The following is a 27,992-nucleotide window of genomic DNA, read 5'->3' as shown; positions in this document are numbered from 1 at the left end:
ACATCATTGAGCATGATGGTTTTCAAAAGATGAAAATGTGATTTATCTTCGAAAAGGGCATAGCATGACATGTGCATTTCATCTCTTGAGACTTGTATAAAATGTATATACTTTGTTAAGGATTTCCTATTGGGCTTTATGCTCACCCTACAGGATTTTTGTGCAGGAAAAGATGTGGTGATGCCGCCTAACTAAAGGCGAGGAAATGTGTGTTGAGAGTACGAGACTCTCATTTTGTTGTGACTCTGTGTGTAAGCCAAGGGCTGTATATGTGTGGCCTTGGAAACTTGTAAACCCTTGGGGGTATTTATTTGTTTATTTACTTGTTGTTGGATTAATGTATTGTTGCATGAAGAACTATTGTATCATGTAATGTAAGTTTGGAGATTTATATTCAGTTTTCCTTGAAAGAGCCATGATTGTTGTATTATCATTTGGGCTAGAAATTTGAGACGTTACAACTTGGTATTAGAGCTACCGGGTTTGAATACTTGGAGCTCGTGGAAAGTGGTTGTTTAACCACAATGGGTTCATCTAGCATGCTTAGGAAGTGTTATGCATTTTGTGACTATGTGATAACATGCTTATGTGACTAAATGGGTATGGGATTGGACTTTTGGGATGTTGTTTACGCCTGTTAAATTCCTTGAGGTCTTATTAGAAGGGTACTTGATCAATACTTATTCTATTAAGAAATTTTGATTTTTCGTGGGACGAATCTCATCATAAGAGCATAATTTGTATGTGTTTACATGACTAAGGGCTTATGTGGGGTGAAATTTAATTGTTATATGGCAAAGGAATATATATAGAGTTATTGTGATCAAACGTGTAAGGCAAGTTGCGGGCACGTGTGGGTTAGTGTGCTAAATTAATTCTATTGTCATTTATAGGATGTCAGGAAGAGGTCAAACCCGTGGTGGTAGAGGCGGGAGGCATGGTAGGGCTTGCCGAGGTGTGCATGAAGTACTGGTCCATGAGGTTCCAGTGCAAGAGGAAGAGTCCGGCCAAGCTAATGTGGCCGAACAAGTGGGGCAGGTGGGAATCCTGGGATAAACAGGTCAAACTGCAATTGGGGCTCTAGCTCGAGAAATGGCAGGGGCTTTAAGAAAGTCTATGAACTTGTTGAGGGTGGAGAATCAAGCCTGAGAGAACACCGCGGAGTCAAGGGCGAGTTTCCTTACTAAAGAGTTCTTGCGGGTCAAACCGGATGAGTTCCATGGTGGCCCCAAGCCCAAGAAAGTGGATGAGTGGCTCGAACAAACTGTGAAGACATTTGAGATGCTTCACATCGAAGATATTTAACTAAAAATGACTCTAGCAAGTTACTACCTTAAGGGAGACACGGGTCAATGGTGGAAATATGCCAAAGGTAGAGTGGAGCCGACATGGGAAGCCTTTGCAGTTGCTTTCCAAGATAAGTGCATACCTCTCACTGCTAGGGAGAGTTGATGCAAGAGTTTAAAGATCTCAAACAACTCGACATGCCCGTGGCCGAGTTTGAGGCGGTCTTCTCTAGTTTGTCTTGATTTGCACTAGAGTTGGTGGCAACGAAAGAGCACCATTGCATTGAATTTGAAAAGAAATTGAAAACAAAAATTATGTTCAAGCTTGTTGGAAATATGATTCGGGAATATGACCGTCTTGTGGAGACGGCGACACACGTAGAAATTTCCATACAAGCCATGGAGAAGAGGCTTAGGAGTTCGAGGTCTAGAGGCCAAGAGTCTCAAGGAGACTATAGGCAGAACAAGAAGAGCAGGAACACATATCCATCCCAGTCCCGACCACAACAGTCTAGATCCACTTTTTCTTTGCCTAGTGTGGGTCCGGAAAAAAGTGTATCGAGTAGCTTCTCGTGTTTCAAGTGTGGCCAACCGGGTCACAAAGCCTTCTCATGCCCATAGAATGGAGGAGGGCAGTTAATATTACCACCACCTAACCGATCTCAAAGTCAGTCTCAATCTTAGAATAAAGGTCAAAGGTTTAATTGTTATCAGTGTGGTCAACCGGGGCCTATGAAGAGAACTTGTCCACAATTTGGAAGCGCATCTGGCGTATCAAGGTCAAGGCAGACTCAGAGCCACTAGTAGGCTCAATCAGTCCAAGCTTCGCGAGTTAATCAGGGAGCCGCTTCGGCTCAGTCAGTACAACAGGCCTATGCTCCGAGAGGGGAGCAAGTTAATCAGGGGCCACGGGGGCGCGTGTATGCTGTTACCGTGCCAGAGCAGTTGCCAGAATCCTCAGTTCTGAGAGGTATTTTTTGTTGTGTGTAATTCCTTGGCTAATGTATTGCTAGACACAGGTGCGTCTCATTCATTTATATCTACTACATTTGCTTCTGCATTGGAGTTAGAGGTAGCACGGTTAGTGCCTCCACTCAGAGTAGAGTCACCTGTTGGGGGTACAGTTGATTTAGACTGGGGTTGTTGTGATTGTAAAATTGAAAAATACAATTTCATTAACTTCAATTTTTATTTGTAATTTTTAGTTATTAATTAAAAAAAATTATTAATGAAAACATTGAAATTTCGCTAACTTAATATAATGAAATTTCATTTTGTTGAAGAGTCAATGAAAATGTGGTTGAAAAATTTTATTAATTGTCACCAGTGGCTAGAGATGTTCGCTAGCAGAAGTAGCGGCAATCAGTGATAGTCGAAAGCAGTGTGATAATGAAATTATTTTAAGGATAGTTTTGTCAACGAAAAAAAACAAAACAAAACAAAACTTAGTATCTTTAAATTAAATATATATATATATATATATATATATTATTTTTTTTAAATTAATAAAATATATTGATTATGAAACTGACGAGAAAAAAAAAGAGTAAATTACACTGACACCCCCTGAGATTTATATTTATTACAGTTCCCCCTTCACATTTGGGAAATTACACTGACCCCACTTGTTAGTGTAATTATTTGACGGTGTTAACTTTTAAGTTAAAATAACATATTTATCCTTAATCTTTACATATACTTTAAAGGGTAAATTACATTGACACCCCCTGAGGTTTCAATTTAATACGGATCCCCGCCTGACATTTAAAAAAAAAAAAAAACTAATTTAATAAAAATAAATATGAAGAAATATATTTAATTTGTAAAAAATTATTTCTAACCACTCAAAAGATAAAAATTATAGAAAAATGATAATTATTTTTTATTTTTTATTTCTTAACCAAATTAATTTTTAATTTTTTTAAAAAATTCTAAAAATCAAACCATACATAGCCTAAGAATCTTTTGATAAGTCATTTCTTACGTTGGTAACTTATTTAATTATTTTTTAATTTTACGATATTTTTACCATCTGAGGCCTATTTGATAACCATTTCATTTTCAGTTTTCAATTTATATTTACAAAAATTTTAAAAACTATCATAAAAACTTGTTTGATAATTTTTTTGGTTTGTAAATGGTTGTCTCAGTTGTAAATTTGAGAAAAAAACGCAAATTCAAAAAATGAGTTTACGTTAATTTTTAAACAGAAATTTAAAATTTTGACTAACAAAATTTTTTTTTCAATTAATTTTTTTTTCAACTAATACTAACCGAAGGAGCAATTGGTAATACTACTTTAAACCTTGGGGAAGGGATTGTAATTTTCAAAATGTGAGGGGTGTCAATGTAATTTACCCAATGAGAGAAAAATTGGTATTTAAAAAAATTAAATTGCTGACATTAGATGAGGGACCAATCTGTAATGAAACTTTAAACCTCAGGGAGGGGGATGTAATTTTCAAAAGATGAAGGGGAACTGTAATAAACATAAACCTCGAGGGGTGTCAATGTAATTTACTCCCAAAAAAATCCTAAAGTTAATGTAGATTTGAAAACAATGAAGAAAATGAAAAAGGAAATTATTATTCTCAATGCCTTCTATTAAAGGGTACTCGGTTCAAAAGTCCAAATTTTAATTTTATTTGCCCAAATGTCCAGGTGTTGAAACACTTTGCCTAAAAGGACAAGCTCAAGCGAAATAACTAAAATACCCTTCGATATATATAGTATACACCATAGTCCCAAACTCCCAAACCATCTCTTGCAGCTCTCTCTCTCTCTTTCTCGCATTTTCTATTCAGCTTCTTCGCCTTGACTGACCCCCGTCGGAGAAGTGGTTGTCATGATAGAGAAGTCTTTCACAAATCTGCGGTAATAACCGGCCAAACCCAAGAAATTTCAAACTTCGATAACATTAGTCAGTCTAGGCCAATCCACAACTGCCTCAATCTTTTGCAGGGTCAACTAAAATGCCATCTTTATTAATCACATGCCCCAAAAACATAACACTATCAAGCCATAACTCACACTTTGTTAGTTTAGCATATAGCTTCTTTTCTCTCAAGATTTGCAAAACAATTCTCAAGTGATGTTCATGTTCCTCTTTACTTTTGGAATAAATCAAGATATCACCTATAAAAACAACAACTTCATCAAGGAACGGCTTGAAAATTCTATTCATTAGATCCATAAAAGCAGCTGACGCATTAGTTACTCCAAAAGGCACAATAAGAAATTCATAATGTCCGTACCTTGTTCGAAAAACAGCTTTTTCTACATCCTCAGCCTTAACTTTCAGTTGGTGGTATCTAGATCGAAGATCAATTTTGGAAAAGACTTGAGCCCCTTGCAATTGATCGATTAAATCATCGATACGAGGTAACGGATACTTAGGTCAAGTTTGGGAAGACTAAAAAAGTGTACTTTTTATCTTTTTGGACTAAAAAATTGAGGTTGAAAATATGGATGTTTGGGTTAACTTTTTGACTTTTTATTGAAAAATGTGTAATAAAAAATTATAAAAATTGATTTGTAGGGAAAAATTTGAATTGGGAGTTGTGCAGCCGTAATTGTTGACTTTTGGTGAATAGTGTTAACTTTTTAACTTTTTGAGTAACTTTTTGACTTTTTTTGAAGTCCCCAAACTTGGCCTTATTCTTCACAGTCACCTTGTTCAATTCACGGTAATCAATACAGAGCCTCAGTAAACCATCCTTCTTTTTCACAAATCCTTAAAGGGTTGAATTGTAGAAATCTTGCCTAGTTCCTCTTTTCCCACTCCTTTCCTTCTTCTTCTAGAGCTTTCTAGGGTTTCTCTCTTTTCCTCAAGTGTTGACTCAACATAAAGCACTAACTCTTTCTCTCTCTTATTTTATTACAACAAAATTGGGTTTTTACGGCTTCACATCAAGGACATACAAACAAAAGCAAGTCGCTTTTACGACTTGCTTTTTTTGCATGTCGTAAATAATTTTTCAACAACAATGTGTCTATTGCGTAGGTCATGAATGCTAACAACGATGATTTTTTTACGACTTGCAATGTTAGTCGTAAATAATAAAATTTTTTATGACATGCATATGATATGTCGTTAATACATCAATTATATACGACACATGTACACCAGCTGTTTAATATATTGAATATTTCACAATGCACAAAAAAACTAGCCGTTAAAAATTTCACTTTTCACGATGCAAAAAAAAAGGTAACCGTTTAAAATATTACACTTTCTACGACATGCAATTATTGTCATAGAAGGTACGATCAAAAGAAGAAGAAAAAAAAAAAAATACCGCCAAAATAAAAATTTCGAGCGCCAAATACAAAAACAAAAAAAATTTAAAAATTTAAAAAGAAACGATCAAAAGCCCAACTCTTGAGCGCCAAAGGTATGGGTTCTTCAAAAGGCACATAGAAGAGAGAGAAAGAGAAACACTCTGCGTTCAATATCTCTCTGATCGTCTCTTTCTCTCTGTCTCTCTCAAAACCCTAGAAGACGATCATGAAGAGCAAGAAGCCATTGCAGCAACTCAAGCTCTCAGTGCTCGGTCAAGAAACCATAATCACCAACTTAGTGTTTGTTTGGCAAGTTAGTTTTCAGGCTTTTTTGACTATTTTAGTCACAAAAAATAAAATAGACTATTTTAACCATAACAAACAAAACATTACATCCAACTCATAATCATTACATTCTTCTCTAAAAAAAAATCAAAAAAGTCAAAAAGCCAAAACACCCTTCCCAAATCAAACTTTTTTAGCCCAGACTAAAAAAACCAAAAGCCATCAAGCCAGCCCACTTATCAACTCTTTGTTCTTTTTTCCCTCTTTGTTTCACTAAATCTGTTAAAGCACTTATCTTTATCATTCTATATCTGGTTTTAGTTAATCTGTATCGAACATCGATTTGGAATTGGAATTTCCATTAAATTTGTTTACCAAATCCCTAATTTTGTGTTTTGTGATGATCTTCTTGATTTCGAATTTTGCAGGACTGTGAGTGGCACATTTCATGATGGCGATTTGCTTTTGAACATGAAAGGTTTGCGGCTTGTTACTGAAGAAAGCGAATCTCGTGTAAGCTTTCTTTAATTTATGATTTGTGATTAGAATCTGAATTTTAAGCTGTTTTCAAGTAATTCAATTGGTACTTCCTGTGTTGTTCCAAAGTATGTTTTAAACTATGAATTATTATTTATATTTACCAGATTTAACATTGCTCAACCACTTTATCATGCGATGTATATATATCACTTCCACGATGGATGGCTAAGATTGCAAATTTGATTTGGGAATTTTTTTTTTTCAAAACAATCTGAAAAAACTTGAATGATTGCTTAAAGTAGATCTAATAGACAGAAGTGTGATTTTTTTTGCATGTGTGATGGCTAGTGTTTGTGACAACTTAATATAACTTACCCTAAGCATTTGCTGGATATCAATTCTTACCTGTCACTGGTGTACATGTTTTCAACATGTATTTATGACATTCAATTACTCCAAACCTTCTAATTGTGCTGAATTTCAAAATTGACAATTATAAATGTGATGATGAAATGGTAGATCAATATTTTTGGTTGTGTGCCATGTGAGCTGTCATGGAGTGTGATCTTTTGGTTATTTCTATAAAAGGCTTCAACATCAGTGGGTAGGATTTAGAGAAAGAAAACATTCCCTTTTCTTTTTTTTTTTTTGGGTGGTTGCAACAGGACAAGTGTATAAAGTAGTTCAACTCAATCCTTTTATAGAATATAAGTAACCAAAGGTTGTGTGAAAGCAAATAATTTCAAAATTTTAATTGTTGTTGCAATTTTATATTCTCTAGTAATAGTTTAAAATTGAAATTTTTGGTGATGGGAGACATTCATGTGGTGCATCAAAAACTTATCAAGCATGTGCATTAAGAAGGATAATTGGGGTGTGCAATGGCACAACGCAGCCCCTCTAGAAGAAAAAAAAAAAAAAGAAGCATATGCAAGCATCATCCTAATAACCTTGCTTATAGATATAACTTTATAAAACATAGAAATCATTACCTGGTGGATATTTAAATTGAAACTTAAGTCTACATAAAGGCTATGCAAATGGGTATAGGAATTGGTGAAATGCAGAATCTGTTTAAGCATATATTATTTCTTTGTAGTTAGGAGGTATGATTAGAGCCGACATTTAATGCAAGATGTTGGTGAAAGAAAATTTTAACTAGACTAGTCGTTCACCTGCCATGTTGATTGGTTTGTCTTTTGACAAATGTTGTCAAACACCAAGATCTATTTAAATGTACTTGGAACATAAGGTATACAGGAATGTATATTTGTCACTTAATTTTTGTGAGTTTACAGTCGAAGACTCACTAGAGTTGTTTTTCTTGTTTATTTGGACAGCCTTCAGAAAGTAATGAACTTGATCTCCTATTTTCACTAGAAGGCCTTGAGACCATCAAAGTCGTTAGGAAAGGAAGTGGTGGAGTGGTTCAACTTGTTCGCCATAAATGGGTTGGAACATTATTTACCCTAAAGGTAATTCTACTCAACTTCACATTTGTTCATTGGATTTGACTACTTTACATACTATCGACTTTTGCACAACGAGCTGGTTTATGAAGCATGCATTAGCATACTGAACAAATCATTGGCCAGAATCAGTAGAAAAGTTGTATACTAGAATAGTAATTCATAATAAAGATTTGGTTAGGATAACTAATTTTTCTTTGTTGATCAAAAAAATATATATGGAGAACTAATTAGAGGATATGGACCTGTATTACCAACCCCAAGTGTTTGGGACAAAGGCTAGCAGAGTTGATGATGCTAGGAGGAGAATTGAGAATTTGATGGCTTAGGTTTTCATTGTGATTTAGGAAGAGTTTATGAGAATTTTTGCATGTTTGTTTGTGTGAGCACGTGCTTGAGTATGTTTATTGGATGAAGAAGATGTGGAATTTTGTTTGTTCTAGTCAACATTCACCATATTCTTGAGCCATATGTGTTGATGCTGACATTGTATAATAGTGAACTTTTCTAGAAAGCTATCTAATCTCATCAAAATATGACTATTTTTTTCAATTTTCATTGCATTTTGAGATTACGGACATAGATGTTGCTACCTGCTTAAGGACTTTGCAGATTATTCATCAACTTTGAAGCAATTTTCTCACTTATTGTCTCAAGTCTAGACTAGTTGCTCTGTTTATATTCTAGGGTCAACACACCAGCATTTCAGTTGTTGCTCTTCTTCTATTCACTTCATCAATGACTCTCATTTCATACTTCTTGTTTTATGTACTGCGAGATTTATTTGGCTTTTTTTAAACTAATTTTTTTTATCAATATGCTATCTTTCCGGAATCCTCGTGTAAGCTAGTAATCGTTTCTTTTCTTCTTCGTCTTCTTCTTCTTCTTCTTTTTCTTCTTCTTCTTTTTTTTTTTTTTTTTTTTGATAAGGGAAAAAATGCTAGTAATGTAATTTAATTTCCATTGCCAAGCAAGTGCTGAATTGTGTGTTAGTGATGTAAATCAAAATCACAATATCTCAGTAAGCTACATTTGGTGTTGAAATTCAAAAAAACAATGCCCAAATAAAATTTGGCCCAAATGAAACCTATACAGTTATCAATTTCAAGGGACAATTTCTTGTTTTATTGTGTTCTATAGATTCAATTATTGCTTTAGAAAATTTGTGGATAAGATCAAGAAAATGTTTCCTTGATGGCTTTGCACAAGTACATCCAAGTGCCTAATAATTTTTTTTTTTTTTTTATAATTATCGTTAGGCGGACTAGTATCCTTCCTTATAGTCGTCAAAGGATTGTTAGTAGTCACTTGATGTTGGTAATGAATTTATCTTTAATGTAATATATGGGATTCTTTCAGGTAAAATTACCTGCTTACTTATGGATGGATACTTATTACATTTTCTTTAATGACAGTATAAGAAAATAGTTACATTCTTGAAAGTTCTCGTTGCACATTTCAGTAAGATCTTCAAATTTAAATTTGTTCACTTGGGAGGCGATGAAGTCAACACCAATGAGTTCAATATTTTTTCCAATGTGCCTCGCTCTGCTAGCTCGCTAAGTGACTTTGCTTATTTGTTTTCTCTCTAATTATGCCTCTCATCCACTTTGGAATTACCTCTCATCTCTCAGGGTGTATGTAACACTCCCGGTTTCCCTTTCATCAGAGGTGGAAGAAAGAGAATTATGAGTCTTCATTATTCTTTGTTATGCTGAAGTTCTGGTCAGTATTTTAAAGCAAATTATCAGTAAGAAATGTGGCCTTGGATGTTTTGCATATGGTCTTAATGGTGGCCTAATGAGAGTCTTTTCCTTTATGCACACCAAATTTGATTATTTGGATTTGATGCATTAGCAGCTCCACATTCCGTTGTGTTTGATATTTTTTGCTTGTGTATTGCAGATCAATCAAATTCTAGAAATTTTCCTACTAAGGCATGTATAGAATAGCCAGATTTGTTATTATCAACATATGCACCTTGGTGCCCTACATGTTAGCAAGATTTATTCTCCAAATTGATAAGATTTTCTCTGGTTTTTAATTTTATTTGTGTGTTGTGTGACATGTACTCTTCTTTGAATGATGCCATCTTATCGCTTAAATTTTTTGTCATCTTATAAGTCATGAGGGCTCTCTACAACAATCTTAAAATGTATCTGGAGATATCAAACAGATGCTGAAAGAGCTTGGAAGCGAAAAAGGAAAAGAAATTACATTGCATGGGGGAGGTGGAAACAAGAAGAAAGGATATGCTATGGCTGAGAAACACCCCAAGAAGAAAGGATTCATTCAGCTAAATTGTGATATAACTCCCAGGGCATATGAGAACTTCATCACACTTTGTAAGCATGGCTATTACAATGTAGTAGCTTTTCATATAAACATAAGGGATTGTGACAAACAGTTTTATGGACTCGTTTGGTAGAACTATGAGAAAGTGATTATAATTTATAAGCTAACAACTTATAACTTATAACTGTAAACATAAGTTAATTTTTTACTTATAAATTACGCTTCTCCTCCTCTACTCAAAGAATAAGTTGTATTATTAAGCTGAACTAAATACATCAATGTAGCTTAAATTAAGCTAAAAGCTGAAATAAAGTTGGAAATAAGCCCTACCAAACAGGGCCTATGTCTTTCAATTTATTCAGTTTAGAATTTATGAATATTTTTTTTTTTTTTAAATGATTTAGAGCTTTTTGGACAATTTGAACTTAGGGATAGGTTTTTTTGTCTAGAAACATAAATTTTGGATGTTTTGGAATGTATAGACAATTTTTGAATGTTCAAAACTTATGGATATAGTTTTCTTTTTTATGCTTGAAACAATATTTTGGTGGTTGATTGATATTTTGTGAAGTTTGGTTATAATGTTTGTTAGATTGTATAGAACATGCCAAATAGAGCCTATTGGATTAAAAAAAAATACTGTATATTCTACAATCGGCATAATAGGTCGTTGTTACCTATATTTTACGACCAGCAATTAGAGTTGTGATTTGTCCCAAAAATTAACAGCGTGCAAAAGTAGTTGTAGAAAAATAAAATACGACGTACAAAATCTGCTGCCAAAGGGTTTTTAATGACGTGCAAAAGTAGTAGAAAAATCAAACATAACTCACAAGATCCGTTGTTAAAGGGTTTTTAACGACGTACTATGACATGTTGAAGTGAATGACTTTTTATGACCGGTCATAATACGGCTTTACATCGCGCGTCGTAGAATCATATCCACGACGTGTTTTTAGTGCTGTAAAAACCTAGATTTGTTGTTGTGTCTTCTCTTTCTTTTATTTACATTGATGAGTAAAAATGCAATTAGTTACTAATTTACTATTGTACCTAAATTAGATTTAGTCTAGTCGTTCATATTAATTACATTTAAATCCCAAGATATTCTTAATTAAATCATCTAATATCATCTAGACTTAATGATGCTAATGTGAATTAGGCTCTAATTACCTATCCAAATATTTAATTTTCATGCCTATAAATTACTGATTTAGACAGGTTCAATTCATATCCTAACCATATTTGTTCACTATATCATAATGCATAGCACATAATTGCACATAACACATAATCAATGCAAATCATATGATTAACTTAATTAATCAATGAGGTGGTTGTCACATTGATGCTCCTTTTTCGCTACTCTTCCACTACCACCGGTAGCTACCTCTGCTACCTCTGCTACCTCTCTTTGCCTTTCTCTTCTCACCAACCCCTTCGCTCTCTTCATTCTCCTTTCTTTCCTCGCAGCCTGGCTCTCCTTCTATTTCGATCCCCATCTCCTCATCTTTCACCGAACCTTCACTGAACGTGAAACCTTAGGCTTAGGGTTTCGTAGATCATTGTTCCGAAAGCCCTAGGGTTAGGGTTTCATAAATCTATCACCGAAACCACCTCCCTTAGATTCGTTTCCCCTATGCCTGGGTGTTTCATTGACTAATCTCACTGAACTCCTCTAGTCTCTTTCGCCGCCGTTTTCTTTTCTAGTCGCGAACGCTGTTGAGGGACAAAGAGAGCCTAGATCTAATGGAGATCTGGCCGTTTCTGATCGAACAATGGTTGTGAGTCTTCTCTTCTCGCCTTCCTCTACCTCATCGCCAACCCTAACTCCGTCGACTTTCCCTTCATCGAGCTGTCTCTAGATCTCAGCTTTGAATTTAAACAAAAATGTTAAAATAATAGTGCATAAGTTTTTGCTTTTGATGTTGATTCCTTTTTTGTTATTGTTATTACTTGCTTGTTGTTCTCAGATTTCATAGTTGGGATGATTTGTGTATTGATCTACATGATTTGGGCCGGTTTGAACACTGGAAGAGACATTTTTTTGGTTTTTTTTGTTTGGATAGAGAGAAAATTTCTTAGATTTTCACGGTTTGTGGTGTTTTCTGAAGCAATCTCTCTTGATCTGTGTTTGGTTGCTGGAACTTGAAACACGGTTCGAAAGAAGGAAGACAACAGTGTATTTTTATGGATTTCACTAACAATCTCTTTTCTTTTGATATATATATATATTGTCCAAACTCAGTCTCTCAGTGATATGGATATGGATATATATGGATGATTGTATGTATGCAATTTACACAGATGAGAGAAAGATATAGATATGTATGTTTGTATGAATGTATGTGATATACACAGATAAGAAATAGATAAATAGGAAAACTTGGTTTGCTATTTCAAAAGACCACTCTTTAAAGATAGCTTTGTATTTTAACAAAAACAAACTTTGGTTGAACAAACAATCTTCACTATCTCCTCTCTTATCTGCATTGATAAAAAAAATTAAAACATATATATTAAAATTATTTCAACAAATGGGAAAAAAAATTTGAATAGATAATAAAATTTGAACAGATCTGTTCAAATTTTGAGCAGATAGTAACTTGGTGTATTTCAATAACAAAAATTTGAACAGATAAAAAATTAACAAAAAGAATTTAAGAAAAAAATTGAACAAATAAGAAATTTGGACAGATATATTTAAATAGATAAGTGAAAAAATTGAACAAATAATAAAATTTTAACATATATTTAAAAAGATAAAAGAGCAAATTGAACAAATAGAGAAGAAATTGAACAGATAGAAAAAAAAAAAAATTAAACAGATAGAAAAAAAATTGAACTAATAGAAAAAAATTTAAACAGATAAACAAAAAATCTGAATAGATTGAAAATAAGTTGAACAGATAGATATATATATATATATATATATTTGAATATATAGTAAAAAAAAAAAGTCAACAAATAAATTAAGGAATAAAATTGAAAACAAAATGTCTTATAAAACAAATAAAATGACTTCCTACCAAACTACTTCATAAATGATAGACCTTTCATCAACAAAAAACATTCACTAAACCTAATACCTTATAGTTTCTTTAAATTAGATTTATCACCAATTTACTCTTTATTAAATGCGCTTTATATATTATTTTTAGTGTTCAAAACTATATATGACACGATTTTTATTTTAAAAAAAAAACTATTTTAGAGTATATTTTTTTATAAAAAAAATCATATTTATTGGGTTTCAATTAAAGGGGAAAAAATTTAATAAATTTGCACATATTTTTAAGTATTTTTATATATTTTATTTACTTTTTATTAGGAATTTTTTGATTTTTTTAGTTAAAATATGATGTAAAAAAATAGTATATTGAAGATGACTTTTTAATTTTTTACAAAAAGATATGTAAAATGTAGAGAGAAAATAAAATTTTTGACTTTTTTTTTATATAATTTGTTGACTTTTTGACTTTTTTAATGACTTTTTTACTTGTAGACTAAAAAATAATGTTTTCAAACGAGGCCTGAGTATTCTGATTAACAATTTTTATTTTAATTGTTTTTTATAAATAAGTCAATTGTAAATAACATTATCTAATAAAAAACAGTTTTTTGGTTCTAAAACAAGAAAAACCTCACACGCCTCCATCTATTTGGATTGTCTTATGAATTTCATACCCATGTGAAATATTTGATTATTTGTTTGATAAAAAATTTAATATCCCCATCATTACTCAAGTAATTATGATTCAACATGGTTTTGTAGGAAGGTACTTAGAGCATCTCCAACCCAATCCTCCCACCAAGAGAATGAAAATAAATTTTTTTATTCAAAAAGTAAATATAGAGGATGTCACTATTCATTCAAACTTCAACCACAAACCTTCATTTTCTTCGAGATGGGTATTATCTACTGCAACTTTTAATTTTTTTTATTTTTTTTAGCTTGTTGGGCATTTTTTTTAAAACATTAATCATCGTTTTCTTCTCTATAGATTTCTCTCGAAAATATTTTCATCAAAAAGTGAAAAAAAAAAAAATTTGTTCATTAACAACTATTTAATTTTGAAATTTTTGTAAAATATATTTAATATTATACTCATTTTAAAGGTATGATTCATACTTTTTAATGATGCCAATTTTATAAAAATTAAATTTACATATTAAAAGTTATTTGTAATATAATAAAAAATATAAAATGCATAGCGTTTTGGAGGGAATTCTCTATTTTTCATCCACCCTCCAAATATGGAGGATCAACTTATCCTCCTCCCAAATAGAGATGGATTTAGAAGATGGGTTGGAAGAGCAAATCCTTCATATTTGAAGTTATGGAGGATGCATTGGAGATGCTCTTACATCATAAAATAAAAATTAAAAATTAAAAATTTATTCAATGGATCTGTTTCGTTTTGTTTTTGTTTTTATTTTTATAACTAGGGATTCAATAGATTCGTTTGGGATGTTGATTGACTTTTTAACTTTTTAATTATTTTAGTTTAGAGCTTTAATAACCTTGTTTGGGATTTATTTATTTATTTATTTTACTTTTATGACTTTTGTAAAAAAAAATAATAATTATTATAATTTAAATATGATTACTTTTAACCTTAGACTAAAAAAACTTATTTTATTTTTTTATGACTATTTTGGCCCAACCCATACCAACCTACATGCCAAAGCAATATTAATGTGTCTCTTAATGACATTTGCTAGACATCAATTAATAATTTCATTTTATATATTAATACACTTGTTATGTAGATTTTAATTAGTATAGTGGTATTGGATTTGATGTGACTTGAGAATTGCGAATATAGACTTTAATAACCATAAGGGTAGTTGCGAATATAGATTTTAATTACTATAGTGGTATTGGATTTGATGTTGACTCGAGAATTGCGAATATAGACTTTAATTACCATAGTAGTATTGGATTTGATATGACTTGAGAATAAGGATTGATGAGTTTGTAATCCAAAGCGGGCTTCGAATTCAAGGCCTCGAATTAGGTTCGAAAATTTTTTTTTTTCTTTTTTTTTTCTTTTTTGTTGTGTTAATTAGTTTTTTTTTTTTTTTTTTTTTTGTGTGTGTGTTTTTTTTTTTAAGGACGGTTATGTGTTGTGTCAAAAAAATTAGACATTTTGTACTAATTCATTGTATAAAATTATATAAAATTAAGGGGTATTTTTTTTTAGGTCCCTGATATTATGATTTTATAATATAAAGGACATCAAATATTTTCATGATGTCTAAGGTCCCTCAACATCAATACAGAGAAAATTGGTCCAGAGAAAATTCAAGTCAGAAAAAATTGGTCCAGAGAAATTTTGAATTTCTCTGGCCTCCCCAGACCCAGAGAAATTCTCAGACAAAGGGGATCTTCAACTCCTACATTTGAACTCTCTCTCTTCCACCTAAGTTGTTAGAAAACCACCTTCAATCAGCAGTTATGTCTCATGAATATGTCTGTGAACAGGTGGGGCATCAAAAGTTTTAACCACTTCTATCCATGGTTTGTCTACGATCAACACAGATTTTTTTGAAAGATGTCCAACAAATAAAACAGGGTCTCTGAAAGCACAAAATTCAAAATTCTTTCTACCATTGTGTTTCGTATCCAATTCGTGGCCTTTATATTTCCGCTTCAGTCTTCCATTAATGGGAGAGTTCTGCAACTTCTTCAGCACCGGATCATAACCATTTGCCAAGTCATTGTCATCATCTCGATCAACTGGTAACCCAAAGTCAATCAAGCACATTGCCCTTTATATTCAAAGATTCTCTCACTCAGAGAATTTCTCTAGACTCCATAACCCAGAGAAAATTCCCAAACATATTTCCAGAGAAATTCTCTCAACCCAGAGAATTTCTCTAGACTCCACAACAAAGAGAAAATCCAGGAGCATACTTAATCCACCGAATAATTTCTCGTTGAAGAAAATCTGAGTAATCAAACCTCAAACATGACTAGTCTCTTACCAGGAGGAGGAGAACCCAGCAAATGGCATCACTGGCCATCTTCTCTATTCCAAAAATACCATGCAAAACCAGATCCTCATACCTAACTTCATTTTCTACACAAATGCAAAGTTTCGTCTAACAGCCGACTCGGGCCGAAGATTCCAACCAAATTCGCTCAGTATATTGTTGTCTCTATCGTTGCCGAAGAAGTAAACACTGTCTGAGTCAGCACCGAATGTCCAACTCGACTCGGTAATCGCTGGATCGACTCTGTCCTTATCATCATCATCCATGCCGAGTTTGGTGGTGATTGGGGGCAACCAGTGAGGAGCAAAGTCGTAAATGATCCAATCAGGTGCGGAAGCTTGAAGGAAGCCAGCCAACCCAGTCTCGAGTCCGTCGAAGGCTTTCTACAGGTAAGGAATATGGTCGGAGGGGACGTCCATGGTGGCCTCTGTGTTTTCACGAAGGTGGTCGTCGACGTGGGTCAGATGATGAAGATAGTATAAAGGACTGAAATTTCCTTGATATATGTTTAGGGACCTTAGACATCAAAAAATAATTTTGTGGATCTCTTCCATTACGAAAAGTGGGAGAGGGACCCTAGACCGATTTTTCCTAAAATTAATAAAATTTAACCAACAGTTTAATTGATCAATCAATTTTATCACTCAACTAGTCCAATCTAATTAACTAATTAGTTAGGCTGTTGGTTAAAATTTGTTAATTCAATATAATTTTGTACAATGAATTGGTACGGGATGTCTAATTTTTTAGCACACCCCTACACATAACCACCTTTAAATAAATAAATAAAAAACCAAATCAACACAACCCAACAAATAAAATTAAATTTTAAAAAAAAACAACAAACCAACACAGCCCAACAAACAGAAGAAAAAAAATAATAATAACTCAACCTATGTGATTTAATCAGGTGAGTGAGTTGGATTGGACTGACTCACTCACCTTATCAAACCATACAGGCTGAGTTAGTGCATTATGTCTAATTTTTTAGCATACAACACATAACCACTTTTGCAAAAAGAAAATTAAAGAAAAGAGAGGGAAAAAAATTTAAAAAAAAAAGAAAAGAAAAAAGAAGCCAAACTAACACAGCCACAAAAAATAAATAAATAAATAAAAATTGAATTCGAGGCAAATTCGAGGCCTCAAGCATTATTGAATCCGAAATTTGGAATGGACGGTTGAATTTAGGCAATTTTGAACCTGCTTTAGGTCCTATTTATTGATTTAAATTGTCATTTTTTAATGCTTCTCCAGTGAATCGTCTATATAAAAAATAAAATTGATTAAATATTGATAATCACATATTAAATTTATATTTGTAATTAAACCAGTATATATAGTAAGTATTATTTTAAAAATAAATTGTTCATTTTTAAGAGAAATTATGACATAAACATGTGGCTTTTGTTAAATGATAACTTCTTTTTTTTTATTAATAATCTATTTGTGATAATCCAACCCGTACTATGCTTAATTATATATGTGATTATGTGTTTGATATGAATTTGCAAGTTTAAGTATGGAAAATATGTGAATTTGAAAAAATATCTATTGAAAGTAAGAATATATGTTACAATTGAAACTTTGAACTGAAATTGGGAGCCGTAAAGGCGCGATAAACAAAAACAAACTTCATATCTATGATTAGCATAATTTTTAGAGCCTTTAGTGAGATTTTGAAAAATTACGATTCATAATGATTAAATTGGAATTTTTAAAGCTAAGTCACATATATGTTGGCCTCTTGTGTTTCTTATTGTGCTTGAAAGTTCTATAGTGTGAGTTAGAGAGAGAGGAAGAAGAGAAAGCTAGGGATTTGAAGGAAATCAAGGGGCAAACCATAGATTTGAACTAAGGTATGGAAAATCACTCACAAACTTAGATTCTAACTCATCTTTGTCAAGATATCAAGAAGAGATTAAGGGTTTGAGCTATGGTTTTGAGTTGTATAGTGGTTTGAGCTCAAGGCATGAGATTGAACCCTAATCTCTCCATCTTTATTGATTTAAGTCCACTCTTGTGTTTGACCCATGAAACAAACCTTAAATGATCTATGGAAATAAGTTTTGTTGTAAGATTATTCATGGTTTATATACTTTGAATTTGTTTATGTAATGAATAACTATGGGAAAAAGATGAGACTATAGAATTGTTGTTGATGCAAGATTGGTAGGTTTAATGTAGAACTACACTTGTATCATGCTTAGATATCATGTTTTTGAGTTGTTTTTGCATGAATTTGAGCTTGGAAATGAGTTGGAAGGCTTAGTATTTTTTTGCCATTTTCGAACTGTCTAAGTTTGTCCAGACCGCACGAGCGGCCACGGGCACTGCACGAGCAGAACATAAAGAAAAAAAGAAGTTTTGATTCTGCTCCTTGGGCGCTCGAGCTGCCGGTTTTTCCGCTCGAGCGGATTTGGGCCATACGAGCAGTGAAAAATTCCACTCGTACGGAATCTTTGTTTCAATCCAACTTCAAAAAAGTATATCTCCTTCATCCGAACTCCGTTTTAACCGATTCTTGAGCCTAAATTCAAGCCCTCGAAGTCTAGTTTCTAATGGTGGTGGTCTCACACCCAAATTCTAAGTACACAAATAGATATGCTCAAATTAGTGAAGGCTACTTATTTTTTTTAACCGTTTCATGTCAATTCTTATCCTAACTTAGTTTCCTTTCGCTTCTTTCTATTTCCTTAAATCTTAAATAAATAAACATGATATGTTCAATGAAAAACATATGAAATTATTGTAGGAAACATTACTTTAAGTCATGAACACTTAGGGCCGTTTAGGTACATCTTTGGAACATGTTTTGTACGCGGTTCACATGTAGAGAAGTTTAGCATTGAACACTTGAGAGAAATTAAAGAAAAGTGTACGAATTGAAACAAATGATTTATCGGATATATATGTGACATGTTTTGTGTAAGTTGAGTGCCGAAGGCAATGCCGCAAGACCAAACGCACTGTGAGTAGTAATATAATACACTTATACTCTTTGTTGCGTATCTTGAACCATGAATGGTGATTGGTGCCAACATTATGAATTGATTGGAAATGATGAAACTTCATTGATATTATATGGCATGTGCTAAATGATTGAGTCCAAGGCCGCTTGTTAAATAATTGGGCTCGAGGCTGCTTGTTAAATAATTGGGCCCGAGGTCGCTTGATAAATGATTGGGCTTGAGGCCGCTTGTTAAATAATTGGGCCCGAGGCCGCTTGTTAAATAATTGGGCCCGAGGCCACTTGACATATGATTGGGCCGGAGGCCGCTTGTTATATGCTTGGGCCTAAGGCCGCTTGGTTTATATGATTGTGGATATTGAGAGAACCTTATGATCATCTACTTACACTGTTTTACTGCATTATTACTCATTGAGCTTCACTCACCCAATTTTATGTATGCACATGTAGGTGATCAGTAGCATGGAGCACAGCCCTAAAGTCAGCTTCAGGAGCCTTTTGTGACCCAATCGAGTCATGCCTCTGAGACGGAGTTTTGTCTTGGCTCACACCACACTTTGACCCTATTATGTTTTTGCTTTCATGGTCTTGGATTGTAAACATTATATACGATTTTTCTCTGTCTCTTATATTTTTGATAGGTATGTATATGTATTATTATGTTACGTAGTTAACTCTATGATTTTGCTCATGATTGACACAGCTCAATGGACCTCTTCTTATTATATGCTTCCGTTTATGGCCCCATTAGCATAAATATTCTGTATGATCGTTTGAGACCTTCGGTAATCTACGGATTACTGGCCAGTTATGAACCAAACTTTTAGGGATAGGTTCAGGTTATGACACTATTCGAGAGACATTAAAAATTAAATATTTTCAATCGACAAAATAGATTTAAAGTGAGTCTAAAATCACCTAAATGGGAGAGTTTGAATCTTTAGGGTATTTTTTTATATGATTATTATGAGTTTTAACGTTTATCTATTTTATATTTACTGGTGGTTTGAGGTTTGTTTATTTAATAATTTTTTTTATTTTTTACAAAAAAAATATATATAAAAAAATAGAGAGATTATGTAATAACTTATAACAAATAAATAAATAGGAGAAATTTAAAACGTGCAACCTTTCAAATGGTACACTTCGTAAAAAAAGTTATGATTTTTTATGATGAACGCTATGATTGTTTATAATGTGTATTATGATATTTTGTAGTAAAGTTATGAATAGCGAATTTATTATATACACCCTAAAATTAAGGATGATAATGTTATAATATTTTATGATTTTTGTTATGACACTTTGAGATTTTGTTATGATATATTTCAATAAAAAAAAAGTTATGCCTTTTGTAGTCAAAAAGTTATGACATTATGTGTTTAAGTTATGAAATTTTGTGAAAAAATTATGAAAAACACCATATATATCTTTTTGAAGATGCACATTGCAATATTTACCAAATAAATAAGTTACTTATTTAGATTGTTACCTTAATTTTTGTAAAATTAAATTTTAATTATTTTAAAAAATATTTTAAAATTATCATAAGAAAAATTTAACGGATCCAGTACAAATTATCTGGTGCCGGAAACTTCATAGGTGTACAGTGGGTGGAGATCTAATCGGAAATCACAAGTGGACGGTGTGAGGTCTCGTAAAGGAAGTTTTTTATTATATTTTGATAATCTAAACCGTTATTTCATAAGATTTATCAAGTATATCATCAATACACAACATTAAGTTAATCGGAGATTTGTAATCCAATGATCAAGTCTTAATTATTTTTTAAAAAATTATTAAAATCATGTTAACCGTTTATTTTTTAAAAAATAAATGTGCTCTTATCAAAAGGCTAAAGACGTCTAATTTACTTGATGTTTTGCACAAATGATCTATCCAACAAACCTTATAATATAAACAGTTTAAATTATCAAAAAAGACTCGGAACATACCCTTAATAGGCCGCACAACAGCCTGTTGTGCTAACAGGAACCCCCAACTCGCGAGGTCGGTCACCACGTTGAAGGCAGAATCCAATGCCACCGCCATCTCTCCACGTGTCCCTCTCATCTCGCCCCTTATAAAATGTTGTCCACTCCCCCTCCACCCATTTTAACTTTTCTCTCTCTCTGTACCCCAAACCCCTTTGAATCCAAATCTTCTGTTTTTTCCACTAATAGTCGAAACCTAGTTTTAACGCAGTTTCTATTCTTCTTCTTCTTCTTCTTCTTGCTTGCAATTCATTTATTCAAATCCCTTCAGAAACTCCCCAAAAACACAAGTAAAAATGAGTGACCAAGATATGGGTCGTTTGTGGACGTTGATCACCCATGTTCACGCACTTGCTGGGTAATTTTTGCTTTTTAAAACTCCATTTGTTTAGAGTAAAAATATTTTTTATGATTTTTTTTGGAAAATATTTTTTCATATTTGGTAGTGGTGGTGATGGTGGTGATAAAATGGAGGTGGAAGACGAGGTGATAGAATGGTGGTGGCGCGATGGCAACAGTGATGGTGGTGGTGGCACGTGGTGATGGTGTGGTGGTGGTGGTGGTGGTGGTGGTGGTGGTGGTGGTGGTGTAGTGCTATTAGTAAAATTTTGTTTCTAATTCGAAAAATATTTTTTACTTTTTAAGGTCCCGTTTGTTTAGAGTTATAGAGAAATGATTGGGATTGATAGTGAGATAAAACTTACTATATTTGTGTTTGTTTTGAGAGATGAAGAGTAGATTCGTAATTCCCTTCGGATTATAAATTCCCTTGAAAAGGGGATTCTGATGGACCTACAGCCCTTGGTATTAGAAAATAGTCTGTCAGACTATTTTTTTATTTATTTTTTATTTTTTTACATATTAGGCATTTTTTTTAACATTAATGTTTAATATTTTTATATTTTTTGTTAACTAAAAATCAATTTTATTTGTTTTATTTTTTATTTTTTTACATATTGGGTTTTTTTTTTAACATTAATGTTTAATGTTTTTGTATTTTTTTATTTGTTTTAATATTATATATTTATTTTATATAAAAATAATTTAACAATCCCTACAATAATAACTATTATCAAAACAAATATAATTTTACTTAATCTCCTCACTATCAATCATCTCATTATAAATTCTCTCTATTCTACTTCTGAAAACAAACGGAGCCTAAATATGAAAATATTAATATTTTTGTATACTTATTTTTCATTCATTCATTTTTATTTTTCATTATATTAAAAAATCAAACGGGGTAGAACTCCTTCTACATGTTTATCAATTTTTTTGAATTTAGTGATCTAATTTTCGTTTTAATTTGTGAATTGTCCATGCAGGCCAGTTACGATGCTGTTGTACCCCTTGTAAGTTTATTAGTTTTTTTATTTATTTAATATTTTCAAGTTATAAATAATTATAGCTGGCTTCGACCAATTAATGCTTGTTTCTTTCTAAGTGTTGTTACATGTAGTGTAGTGATATATGGTTTATGTATTTTGTAGATATGCATCGGTAATAGCAATAGAAAGCCCATCAAAGGTGGATGATGAGCAGTGGCTTGCTTACTGGATCCTTTATTCATTCCTCACCCTCATGGAGATGCTCCTCCAACCCATCTTACAATGGTATATCCTCATAACAAAATTAGTTGTAAATATATATATATATATATATAGATTAATAAGTTAATAACTATTTCAACTTGATGATTATAAAATAAAATTAATTAAGATAAGATCCTCTTAATTTTTAATGAATATATCATCTTACATCCCTCACTATTTATAAATTTATATATATTGACCAATCAATTATAAAGATTGTATAAACGTTGCTTTAGAGTGATGTGATACGTATTTACTACTAGATTCACCAAGGTTTTGAAGTAATTAACCTATAAACTATAAGAATGTAAAAATTATGGATCCCAAAATAGTAACCCAAAAAGTTCACGAATGGAAATTTTGAAAATACGTGTATTATATATTATATTTAGAAGGATGATACATGAGTTCATTTTAAAATCGATATCTTCGTTATATTTATGAGGATGATGTACAAGTTCACTTTTTAAATCTTGATTCTCACATAATTGGACTTAAAAGTGAGTTTTAGACTAGAATAACAATGCTCTTTTATTTATTAGAATGAATCTAGGCTTTAAATTTTACTTTTTGATAAGTTTTTAAATAATTTTTTTTTTCAGATTATGTAATAATTAATCTTTATTAGAATGAATCTAGGCAATAAATTTTGCTTTTTGATAAGTTTTTAAATAAATGTATTTTTTTTTTCAGATTATGTAATTTATTTGAAAAAATACATATTTGAAAACTTATCAAAAAGCAAAATTTATAGCCTAAATTCATTCTAATAAATATAAGAGCATTGCTATTCCAGTCCAAAACTCACTTTTTAAACTCAATGATGTGGGAATTAAGGGCGGGCCTGGCGTAGCGGTAAAGCTACCCCTTGGTGACTTGGTGGTCACGAGTTCGAGTCACGGAAACAATCTCTCTATTTGCAGGGGGTAAGGTTGCATATATCAATCATTCTTAAACGGGAGTTTTGTAAACTGGGTACACTTTTTTTTTATGTAATAATTAATATTTTTTCAAATTATGTAATTATGGATTTGGCTTTTAATATTGTAGGATACCAATATGGTATGATATAAAGCTAGCATTTGTGGCATGGTTGGTTCTGCCACAGTTCAGGGGTGCAGCTGTCATATATGAGAGGTTTGTGAGAGAGAAAATCAGGAAATATGGGAAGAGCAAGGGCAAGAACAAGTTTGTGGACTTTATTACCCCCAAGAAAGTGAGCTAAATTCCACTCTTAAATCTTTTGTTTTCCCTAAAATTTGTTCTTGTTTTAATTTTAATTGTTTCATGTGTGTGTCTTTAATTTCCATATGTGAATGTTTAATGGGAAATGCAGGGAGAGCACGAGGCTTATTGAAGAAGAAAGGAGGAGAGGGTTCCACACTTTTTTCACTAAGGGCTTGTTTGGATATCCTTGTTTCTAACATCACCCTTTTGCACACATCACCCTTTTGCTTTGCTTTGGTCTTTTGTACTAATCTCCACCTTTTGTACAAGTTTGCAAGACACTTTTAATTTGTAACTGTTTCATCGACTTATAACTAATCAGACAAGTGTATGGCTATAATCTTTGACATCACAATCCGTGAGAAAAAATTATGCCGTGGTCTTCGGCCAAATTCTCAGGGTGCCTTAAGTGGATATTTATTTATTAGAGTTGTAGGATTTAGAGGTTGTTTGGGATGACCTAAATAAATATATTTTTTATCTTTTTATGAAAAGATGTGCAGAAAAGTAGAAAGGTGATGTGATGAAAAAAAGATAAAAAGATGAATTATTTTCAACTTTCCAAACTTGACCTTAGTATTTTTTGTTAAAATTTTGAGAGATATGTTGATAAGTGTCAAAGTGATAAATAGTATGGAATAATATTCTAATCCCATATATAATCTTTGAAATGTTTCTTATAATTTTTTTTTTTTTTGGGGGGTTAAAAAAATAATAACTAAAATCGCATAAATGTAACCACTTTAGTCTTGTGCCAAAATTCAATGTACCTCCTTAGGACGTTAACTTACATGGTGGTATTTTACTTTATAATTTGTTTGTAACCTGATGGGGTGCTTGATCATCGAGATTACAAAGCAAAAATTTCCTGACAGGAAAAAAAAAATGTCATGGCCACATTATCACTTTTATTTTTTTATGTTATTTTGATCTTTATAATTTTAATTGGATCGTTTTAATTTTTAATTTTAGATTTTATATCAATTTTAATTGATAGTCTTTATATTTTATTTCTTAATGGATTTTAATCTTTATAATTTTAATTAGCTTGTTTTAATTTTTAATTTTTAATTTTATATCAATTTTAACTGATATGGTTGACTAGAGTTTTTGACGAAAATGTTTACTGAGTTAGCTGAGATTAACTCTAAATTGAATAAATTTATAATTTTTTTACTTGTAAAAATATAGTACATATTGTTTATGCGTGTGTTTTCATTAAAAAACATTAATAATCATAATCAATCCGATTAAATTGAGATTATCTAAATAAGTATATTTTAAATTTTTTACAAATAGTTATGCAATATGATAGAGAGATGATGTGATCCAAATAAAAGTTTATGTAATCTAAATAAGATAAAAATATAAAAAGATGATCTATCACCCCAAACAACCTCAAAATTATAAATTTAGAATCAAAATTGAATCAATTAAAATTATAGAAATTAAAATAATATAAAAATTAAAATATAAAGACTATCGATATAATTCACCAAAAGTTGAACTATAAGATGTTGAACCGATCTAACTTGGAACAACTTTGCCTAAGACTTTGTTTAAAAGGAAATAGGTAGAAACTGAAAGAAAAAGAAAAAAGTTAACTTGTATGTGTTTATTTAGTTTAGTTTCTTCTACTTTTCATAGAAAGTAGAAGAAACTAATTTTCTTATGTAACCCAAATTAGCATTGTAATTAATTTTTAATTTCATGTAAAAAGATATAAGAAAACACAAAAAAAAAAATTGAATGTGTGAGTTATCTATAATTAAATTTTTCTATTTTTTTCTTACAAAACTTTCATCTTAATCAAATGTTTATAATTTTTTTTATTCTTTCACTTCATTTTTCTTTTAATTTTATTTTTTACTAAATTTTCTTTTTAATCAAACAGAGGTTAAGGAGTTTCTGAGGACTGATCCATTTCCGGCAATGTCTCTCCATTTTTTTTTTTTTAATTTGGTGGTAAATAGACAAAGTTAAAAGAAATTAAATACATCTTTGTTGGTAATTGAAGTCAAAAAAGAAAGAAAAAAGAAGAGAAATCACAAGGGGATGACAGTTTATTTGCTTTATCTTTTTGGGCTTTTGGTGTGGGTCATGACATCTTGGATTTAAATCCATCAAAGGGGCATGCTTTCAATTTCATCTGTCGCGTGCTTCGGTCAACAAAGGTCTTATTTTGAAATGTAGATGACAAGCAAAGAAAAGAATGTTCTAAATGTTATTTTTTATTTTTTATTTTTTATTTTTTAAACCTCTAAGTACCTGCAAAAACAGAATTAGAAACCACACACAAATTAGAATAATAAGCTCACCCCTGAGGGCTTTATGAATATACTGTGATTACTGTTGCAATTCTCTATAGGATGTGCCTTTTCTTTTCCTTTTTTGATTATTTATATAGAAACTCCTTAAACTATTGAGATGTATCATTTTGATCTTTTAAACTTTAAAAACGTACAAATAGACCTCCTAAATTATTGGCATATTTCACTTTGACCCCTTCTGGTAATGGTCCAAGTTGTACGTTTTTATAATTTAGGGACATTTGTACGTTGTTGGTGCCATATTTAAACCATCTAAGTTGAAAGTGACACGTGGCAGACAGAGTACTTTGTGGAGTCCCACTTTCAGATGTGCCTATGTGAGCCGCGAATGCAAGATCAACCAGTAAAGATAATGAGCAACATGTGAGAGGCATGTGAAAAAACAGTTAGCAAGAAGCAGTTGCTAGCAGTTACATACTCACGAAGAGAAAATTATGGTCCTAAGAAATAGCGAGAAGAGAGGAGATCATGGTGAGAGATAACAGTCTAACTGCTTCGAAGGTGCCAAGGGAAACCTATAAATAGATGGAAGCAAAGACTAAAGAGATCCCCGAACAAATCCAGACTTTACGTCTTTGCCAATTTCATTTATTTTTAAATTTTCACACTTTACTTTTACGCACTACACTTACATTTCGTATGAGTAAATTAGCCTTGTAATTCCAAAACTTGGTTAGTTTAAAAGTTTTGAAGTTGCCCTTACCAAAGGTAATATTTTGTAATTGTTTATTTAGTTAATCAATTGCAATTTTTGGCCAGTTTCTCCCTCCCATTTTGTTACAAATTTGAGATAACGCTTTGGTTCATCTTTTTAACGCAACACAACAAAAGTTCTGTTCATTGATGCTAAGAGAACCTTAACACAATCGCTTGATAAAAATTGACATTTATTACCTGTAAGGACTTTTTAGATCCTTGTTGGCATGCTTGAATTACATTCCTAACCTTCGAAGTGTCAAAAATAGCCAGCATATGTTTTTATAGTTTAGAGAGCAAAGTGGTACTTCTCAATAGTTTAGAAGGTATATTTGTACGCGTTTATAGTTTAGGGCGCCAAAATGATAGTTCTCAATAGTTTAGGAGGTCTTCGTGTAAATAACCTCTTTTTTTCCTCCAATCAAAACTCGGGAGAGATTATGCAATTTTCATAACAACAAATTCTCTGCATCTTCGTCATATTTTGGTAAGTTTATACACTTGAACCGACAATTAATTAGATCTCCATATTACCAGATCATTATGGGAGCTGCTACTCACTTCACTTTGCTCCAAATATGCTCTCTTCTTTGTTCTTATTATACATAGAAGAGAGTGTATTTGGAATAAAGTAGAGTAAGAATAGTAACTATGTATGATAAGGATTAAAAATGGAACATATTTAGAGTAAAGTTAAGTGCAAATAGCGGTTTCGGGTCATTATTACTTTTAATTTTATTTTTTTATTTTTCTTATATATCATGGTCCACAACTTTGTTAAGATCTTGGACTCTAATATCACATTCCTCAAAGCTGAAATGAGAAGTCATAATCATTTCCCTAAAATCATGACTGTGAATCCCCTTAGGACCTCATATTTGGAGATTAACTTCACTAGTGGTTAGGGAAAGAGTTAGAACATAGGGGGCACGAGGGCACATATCGACATCCTCCCATATAAGGTCCAAGTTCTCAATAAAGAGAGAAGGACTAGTTGTGTTATTGGCTTCAGGACTTTGATAATGACCAAAACAATTCCCTTTTTATTGTTCAACTTAAAACTATTCGCTTATTGGATACAAG

General features: G+C 32.0%; 2 protein-coding genes across 11 annotated transcripts; both read left to right on the top strand.

The window, feature by feature from the left end:
• Nucleotides 1-5,654: 5,654 nt before the first annotated feature.
• LOC114322094 (mitogen-activated protein kinase kinase 6) lies at nucleotides 5,655-10,609 on the top strand. 10 transcript variants are annotated; one of them, XR_014356409.1, is made up of 5 exons: nucleotides 5,655-5,867; nucleotides 6,281-6,365; nucleotides 7,713-7,807; nucleotides 9,436-9,526; nucleotides 9,926-10,609. XR_014356409.1 is itself a non-coding variant. In XM_082908714.1 (5 exons), the coding sequence occupies exons 1-4, from the start codon at nucleotides 5,794-5,796 to the stop codon at nucleotides 9,517-9,519; spliced, it is 378 nt and encodes a 125-aa protein (XP_082764840.1). In that variant the 5' UTR covers nucleotides 5,657-5,793; the 3' UTR covers nucleotides 9,520-9,526; nucleotides 9,926-10,609. The 10 variants fall into 10 exon arrangements, 3 of the variants coding, with proteins under 3 accessions (XP_082764839.1, XP_082764840.1, XP_082764841.1); XR_014356406.1 differs by having other exon boundaries at nucleotides 5,656-5,839; nucleotides 7,680-7,807; XR_014356408.1 differs by having other exon boundaries at nucleotides 5,656-5,867; nucleotides 7,716-7,807.
• Nucleotides 10,610-21,179: 10,570 nt separating this feature from the next.
• On the top strand, nucleotides 21,180-24,325 carry LOC114322092 (HVA22-like protein e). Its single transcript, XM_028269355.2, has 5 exons — nucleotides 21,180-21,419; nucleotides 22,390-22,416; nucleotides 22,555-22,677; nucleotides 23,707-23,872; nucleotides 23,993-24,325. The coding sequence occupies exons 1-5, from the start codon at nucleotides 21,358-21,360 to the stop codon at nucleotides 24,011-24,013; spliced, it is 399 nt and encodes a 132-aa protein (XP_028125156.2). The 5' UTR covers nucleotides 21,180-21,357; the 3' UTR covers nucleotides 24,014-24,325.
• Nucleotides 24,326-27,992: the final 3,667 nt, after the last annotated feature.

Source organism: Camellia sinensis, chromosome 15 (assembly GCF_055761805.1).
Source record: "Camellia sinensis isolate YWXY chromosome 15, ASM5576180v1, whole genome shotgun sequence".
Classification (NCBI taxonomy): Eukaryota; Viridiplantae; Streptophyta; class Magnoliopsida; order Ericales; family Theaceae; genus Camellia; species Camellia sinensis.
Note: the sequence above shows the minus strand (reverse complement) of the source record. Positions and strands in the feature narration are given on the sequence as shown.